The sequence below is a fragment of the Taeniopygia guttata genome, chromosome 7 (assembly GCF_048771995.1).
Source record: "Taeniopygia guttata chromosome 7, bTaeGut7.mat, whole genome shotgun sequence".
In the NCBI taxonomy this organism is placed as follows: Eukaryota; Metazoa; Chordata; class Aves; order Passeriformes; family Estrildidae; genus Taeniopygia; species Taeniopygia guttata.
In genome coordinates, this window is record NC_133032.1 from 9,799,056 (window position 1) to 9,806,491 (window position 7,436).

Here is a 7,436-nt window from a genome sequence, read left to right on the forward strand (position 1 = left end):
TCTGTCTTTGTTATCTGGGGAGTCCCCCAGGGAAAAAAAAAGAAAAAAAAAAAAAAAGTCAATTTTCCTGCCAGATCAGTAAGCAAACAATACTCGTAGCTCTTCAGGCTGTTTGTTCTTCACTGGCACAACAAGGCAGACTGCCACCACACCATCCTACCTGATGCAAAGGTATGAAATACTGTGGAAGCTTTGCAGAGACAGAAGAATCCTGAAGGAAAACCAATAAGGAACTTCTCTCAAGTAGGTAGATGTATTGCTTCTCAATAAGAGCTTTCCGCATCTACCATTTTTATAGAAAGACTCCCTCCCTACCAGCAGTTTCTACAGAGCTGGGAGCCTCTGCCAGGTGAATCCTGATAACAGCTGTATTTAAATTTGCTTTAAGGTCCTTGGATACTGCTCATTAATATGAACTCTCACCTGCTTCAACAAGGCTGAAATTTTATTCCAGGTCTTTTCTCCTGCAATGCTCCACCTATTGGAGCTTGACTTAGAAGGAGGAAAAATGTCTTATCAGGGCAAACTCAAAATGCAAACCATGCCTCCTGTAAACCCAGTTCCACCCAAACCACCATCTGCGAGACCAAGACTACAGCCCAGCCTCCTTGGACTGTGCAGCCAGAGGAGAGCAGAACTTTGCTCTGACCGATGGTTTAACCGGGAAAACTCCAAACACATGTGGGTAACCATCGGTGGAATTAACACAGCCACAAACAGAAAACAGAAGTGACATTTCACAGCAACACGGCAAGCCAGAGTCTGTGACCATAGACGGCAGTCTATGCCCTAAATGTGAGCCCCTAACACAAGGGAACTTGGATTTCCCAATTAAACTTTGCCAAGTCCCACGTGGAAAACAAAACCTTCCCCTTTGGTTAGGGATGGAAAAGGGGAAAAGGGCGTGCCTTGGTTTGTTGGTACATCAGAAGAAAGCCATGACAAAATACAACAGTGTTCACATCACAGAACACAGACTCCTCATTCTGCCCAGCTTTGTAACAAAAAGCGAGCGAGACCACCACTACTATAGGATAAGAACTTCCTGCACTCAGTTTAAGCAAAAATAAGTTCATTCATTTCTACACCTCTCCACACAAAAAAGTTCCCAAGGGGGGGAAAAAAAAAAATCTTTCTTTTTGATGTCAGCTTTACAGTTCATCTCCTCAGACTGTTATCAATAAAACAATAAAGCAAATTAAAAAAACAAAATTAATAAATAAAATAAACAATAAAAAAATAAAGCAAATAAAATCTTTACATGCTGAACCTCTGCCTAACATGCAGAAGGAAAGTGAAGAGCCTGATCCTCTGACAAGGACCCTCACTGCCAGCCAAGCTGCTAAACCCCAAGTCATTTGCTCCCCAAGCTCAGCTCCCGGCTGGAACCTCACAGAGGAGTCACCCTCACCCCAGGATAGCACCAAGCCACCAAGATGCTGTTTGAATTTGTTCAAAGCAGAAACATGCAGGTAGACACATGCAGAAACAGGACATTATTAGAAGAAAACAGGAGATTTTTAAAATTTTAAATGGTGTTAAAACACAAACTTTAACCAAAATAATTGATTACAGACAAAGAAAAAAAACTTCATAGCCTCACTGGTAAAGTTTTAAAGAGCTGCAAACACTAGGTTCCCTCTAAGACACCATGACATAGGGGGCATTACATTTTTACTCATAATTAAGAAGTTTAGAATTATGAAAAGTCCAGAGCTCAACATTTCAGTCTAAAAATCCTTCAGCTAAATTTAGGAGGAATAGATCAGGATTTCCAATCAAAATATCCTTCTTAGTTGAAAAAGGCGATATGAGTTAGAAACAGTTGCACGAGTTCCTTCTGGTGTGTTCCTCTGGATAGCAGCATCAAATTATTTGATACATTTACTGGACAACTGGCAAGTTCCTGACAAGTATTGTAATTGAGGCTACCTCTGAGTAGAGATGGAGGTTAAAAGGGTTTAAAAAGCATTCCATTTGTAAAAAGCACAGTCGTCCATTTCATCGTTTATTTCCTGTGGAATTGCCCAAGTGTCTTCCAAAAATAGCCAACAGTTTTGCTGAAAGGCTCAAAACAAATAGCACTTCTGAAGGAATATCTTACATAGTTTACATAATAGGCATCTCAGAAGGGGAAAAAAGGATGTGTACAGTGTTTCAGTGTGAATTCTGCACTGAACAAAAAGACATCATTCTTTGCTTAGCACAAGGCTGAAATTCACCGGGAAGAAAACTGCTGAGGTCAAAGCCTCAGGGCTTGAGCTGAGAGAAAGATATTCTCAAGGGAAAAACTTTTTTATCCTTGATCCAAATCAAAATACGATATGGAAAAGGAACATTCAGCTTGTTTAAGCCTCAAAAAGGAGAAGTTCAACGCTAGTCAAAATATATTCACGAAAACCTAACCCATTTTTAAGTTATTATCAGATCCACCTCTGCACACTTCTGCTTACCTTTTATTATTTAACACCTCGTCCTTATCTCCTGACCCTTCCTGCTAAACAGTGTCTCAGTTTATAACTAAATTCCACAAGTGTAGAGTGCCATAACCACTGGTGCTTCAACATCACTTCATATTCAGCTGTATCTCCTCACAACTTGAAAGTTAACACTAACTTATATTCCTCAGTGAAAGTCTGTCCTTTATGGGTAAAATACTGAATGCTTCACAAAAGAAGAATTGTTACAAACAATCCTGTAGCAGTATGAAGAGGTATGTCAGATGACAAAGCAAGCAATGCCTTTTTTTTTACTTTTTCTGAGAGCCCAGAGATTAAAGTTGTACTGTTTGCATCAGGGTAACAACAGCTGAAGGGTCTAAAATTTGCGTTAGCAAGTGCTTTGAGTTGTTTTCCTTTCCTCCTTAGAGGAAACCAAGCTGTGCTTTTCTCTTCCCAAAGAGACAACTGTTTTCAGATCGTGCAAATTGCTTTTTCCCAAAAAAATCGTTTTTTCCCAAAAAAACAACTGCTTTCAGACCGTGCAAATCGCCTGCAATACACAGCTAACTCTCGATTATTATTGTCATTCCCATGTCCCTAAGCACCACCAGGGCGTGAGCAAGGAAGTGAACTAGATCAACAGTTGACAGAAATCTGTGGAAAATCCTTCCTAGGAAAAGAACCTGTGTATATTCGATAAGAGACAGGGCAGGGCTTGGCAGGACACACTTGGTTCCAAGCTGCTAAATACAATAACTCCATCAGCAGCCCCAGGAGCTCAGCCTCTACCACCAGCCCCAATATTAACTACAAATATGGTTGCCATCTGGTGGCTAACACAGAATGAAGTTTAGCATCTGTGATGAGTTCAAGGTGGACCAGATTCCCTGGCCTGTCCCCTCTGGAAGAACAGTAGAATAAAGAAAACCACAGATGTGGCCATGCTCACTCTTATGTACAGAGTGAAGCCAGGACCTTGCTGCTGCAGTTCCATACTGGATCTGGTATGATCCATACTGGATCACTGGGGTTTTTTACAAGCAGTCAGACATGTTCAAGGGATGCTCCTGGTCTCAGCAAATGAGCTAAAAGTAGTGGATGTAGCATGGGCAGCATCAAATCCAAGTGGTTTGTGCTGCCATTCTGACCCAGCAGCGTTTCTGAGCGGTGTCAGAGATCGGTGCAAGGCTCAGGCTAGCACCGCATTTAATCCCAACTCTCCTAGATTAAATCTAGCTGCTAAAGATAACTCCCAGGGAACACGAGCAGCAGTGGGCAGACCTGCTCGCCCGCCCTCCCTCCGAGATGCACCAGTCCTTATTCAGTCAATGTCATCTCACAGCAAACCACTGAAAACCAAGACGAGCGTGCCTGCATTAAAAGCAGCTGATCAATGTCCCTGCGTAAAACGCCCGATAATCCCTACACAGAGCTGGCATCTGGCATCAGATGCGGCATGCCAGAGAGATGAACAGGAAAAGTATCCATTGCATGTTCCTGGCACCTTCTGCTGGCACACGGGTGGGCGGAGAGCAGCGAAAGGGCTCCCGGGATTCAAAAATCCCCCCCTCTCAGCAGATCGGCACAATCTTTAAAGGCCGTATGGCTTCGGCGGAGCCACCATTCCAAAATGAGGAGTTCAAGGTCAGTACAGCAAGCAGCGACTATCACGCGATGCTGCTGGAAGATAAGGGGCAAGGATCCATCTCCTTTCCCTCACCATCTTTGAGGTTACGCATTTAGCGCTATGGCAAAACACAGAACCGCTGTCGAAAATGCTGCATAAAGCACGACCTAAAAGCCACAAGGAAAGGTCTCCTCGTGTTGAAACAATAAGCACCCGCGGATCCGACAGGAGCGTGCGGCGCTCCGTGCTCCCCGGCGCTCCGGGCCGAGCCGATGCCATGTTTCCGCAGGCGGACGGGGAACCCGCACGGCTCCGACAGGGATCCTCGGCATGCTCAGGATGCACAGGGGCCCCAGTTCCGCAGGCAGGGAAGGCAGCTGCCACCCCCCGCAAGCGCCCACCGCCAGGCGCATCCCTGCTCCGGGCAGGGCTGTCATCCCCGGTACCCGCGTCCCCCGCTGCCAGCCCCGCATCCCGGGGATGCCGCCCTTCTCCCCTACCTTCTCCTGCGCCCGGGTCAGCTTCTTCTGGACGTTGCTGGCGATTTTCCCGGCTGTGACCCCCTTGCTGCCCAGCTCGGCCATCTTGCCTCCTCTTTTTAACGGGCTGCGAGCGGCGGAGCGGCAGGAAGGGGGGGAAAACCCGGCGGGCAGGCGATGGCCCCGGCCGTCACCGCCGCCCGCCCGCCGCCTTTTAAAGGGATAGCGCTGCCTTAAAGGGACAGCGATGGGGGCAGGTTTTGGACGGATTTCCCCCACCCTGCCTCCTGCAGCTCCCTGCCGCCGCCTGTCCCAGAGGAAGCCAACAGGGTGGGAAACGCCTGGGAAGCATCGCAAGGGATTAATCTTAGGTGGTGGAATGAGTTTGCTGCCGTCTTTCATCCCGCAGCAAAGCGACGCTCTTGTTTTAAGAGATCTGTACCACTAGTTGTTATCGCTGATTGTTCAAATCCATAGGACAAAGGAACGTCTCAGATTACTCCTGGATCTTCACAAGCACAACATTACTCTTGGATCTTGACAAGTTTAATTCCTTAAGGAAGGGCATCTAGAAGTGAATAAACCCCTGATTGTAAAAGGTGACATGAAATTTCAGAGTCCAACCTTTAATCATACAATTATTAAGGCTGGAAAAGCCCTCTCATATAATTAAGTCCAACCGTTATCTCGGCATCATTGTGTTCACCAGTAAACCATACCCCTAAATACCACATTCCCCCACTCTTTGAACACTTCTAGGGATTGTGATTTTGCCATATCCCTGGGCAGCATATTCTAATGCCTGACCACCATTTCAGTGAAGAAATTTTCCCCAATATCCAATCTAAACCTCCTACAGCACATCCTGAAGCCATTTCTGCTAGTTCTGTCAAGTGTTACCTGGGAAAAGAGAACAACCTCCACCTTACTACAATTTTTTTTCAGGTGAGTACAGAGAATGACAACCTTGCAGTTGAGACAACCACAATACACAGAGTATCACCATACAATTTCAGAAGGCTTCAACCCATACAGAGTAATACTTTACCTCATCAGAAGGCTTTGAGTATCTTCCCTTCTTGTTCTTTAGCCCAATGTTTTATATTCTTCATCTTACATGCATTGCACCTGTGTGCCCTCTGTTCCCTTTGGTGGTTGGTCAGTTCCCCTGGGCACTCCATGGCTCATTGCTGTCAGTGCTGCTCTCCTGCTTCTCACAGCTGAGCCCACTGGGGTGAGGCTGGGCCACAGCCCCACCCCAATCACCCCAAACTGTGTGCCTACATTATGAGGTCTCCCCTGACACTCCTTTCCTCCAGGCTGAATCCTTCCAGCTCCCTCAGCTGTTCCTCATGGGACTTGTGCTCCCGACCTTTCACTAGCTTTATTCCCCTTCTGTGGACCCACTCCAGCACTTCAATGTCTTTCCTGAATTGTGTGCCCACAAAACGGAACACAGGATTTGGGGTGTGCCCTCACCAGTGCCAGGTACAGGGAGATGATCACTGCCTGGGTGCTGGTGGCCACACTGATTCCATTTCTGATGCTATTGGCCTTCTGGGCCACCTGGCTTTGGTTTTGCTTTGCTAAATCTACTGGGCAAATACCTTTTGTGAAACTTTATTCCTTTACACGTCAGGACAGAGTTCTGTTTCCTGGAATACAGGAAGCCACCTCAGTGCTGTTATTCACATCCTAATACTCAGCCCCCAGCCTTCCCTCAGTACCACACACCAGCGCCTGGGAGAGTGGAGGGGAAGCTTCCTTCCTTCCTTCCTTCCTATCCTGCTTCTGCACACTCATCCCAGTTCTTTGTGGGAGCTTGGGACCATGTGCCCTCAGTACCCAGTACAGTACCAACCAATCCAGTGCTCTGCAGGAAATTGAGATGTATAACATTTACCAATACATTTACCTTTATTTAAGATGGAAACATCTATTTTAATTCAATGATGGGCCCGAAACCTCCATGTGCCCCCAGACCATTTCACACAGTCATTATTTTTCTAGATGAAGATTGTTATCTTCAGTTTCACACACACAGGAATAGTGTAGCACACACTACTGCAATGTAAAGCAACAGATAAATGTTGAAGGTGATAACTTAAGAGAGCTAGGCCAGGTCTTCCAACATATATGTAATTTATTTTTTCCCATTTCTGCTTCAGTACTATTTCTGTTCATTTAGAACAGAAAATAAAAATAAAAACAATTGTCTTGCCAGAGCCCTTAGAAACTGTGAGCAGAGAAGCTGTCAACATCTCTTTGTAAGGCTTCATGAAACAGTGCCCCTGCATTTCTTGCGTGTTTTGACAATGACTTTTTTTAATGACAAAACCTTCATTCAGAATCTAGTTTAAATCCATAGTATACTTCAATTATGTTAGTAGACATACTATTCCCATTTAATAAAATACTAGGGCACATGTTGCAGTTGTGTGCAAGAAAACTGCAGTGATACTGGACGTACTCTGTGTGTGACTACCCATGATGCCAATCTGTACTGCAAACTGCAAATTTATTCAATTCCTTCTTGGTTTTACATTTATTATTCATCTAGCTGTATGATTAGCATTTACTATTGATTTAGTATTAGATTTCTGTAGTATTTGTCCCAAATGCATCTGATTTTTTCCATAATTTCAGCCTTACTAGTTATTTTCATATTACCTTTCTTCTTGGGTATCATCTGTAATTTTTCTCTCACCCCCACCTCCTCCGCCTTAGCTGAGCTTTTAAGGTTGAAAGATGCACATGTGGTTAAGCATTTGTAAGATCACGTTTAAAAGAGCAGATGTTTCAGGGTCAGAACACATTCCTCTCCACCCTACCTCATATATTTGCTTCTCCTGCTTAGGTCTTTTCTTCAGTGGAACTGGTTTTGAGGGG

General features: G+C 45.0%; 1 protein-coding gene across 14 annotated transcripts in view; it reads right to left on the bottom strand.

The window, feature by feature from the left end:
• The window catches only part of BIN1 (bridging integrator 1), a 92,379-nt gene extending 87,475 nt beyond the window's left edge, over positions 1 to 4,904 (bottom strand). For 3 of the 14 annotated variants that reach the window (XM_030277255.4, XM_072932033.1, XM_030277246.4), the window contains exon 1: positions 4,569 to 4,899. In XM_030277255.4, the coding sequence (XP_030133115.1) occupies positions 4,569 to 4,652 (84 nt within the window). In that variant the 5' untranslated portion in view covers positions 4,653 to 4,899. Of the gene's footprint in view, positions 1 to 4,568 lie in introns of all 14 variants that reach the window. The other 11 variants (XM_030277257.4, XM_030277248.4, XM_030277252.4 and 8 more) reach the window with 8 other exon arrangements.
• Between the last annotated feature and the right edge of the window lie 2,532 nt (positions 4,905 to 7,436).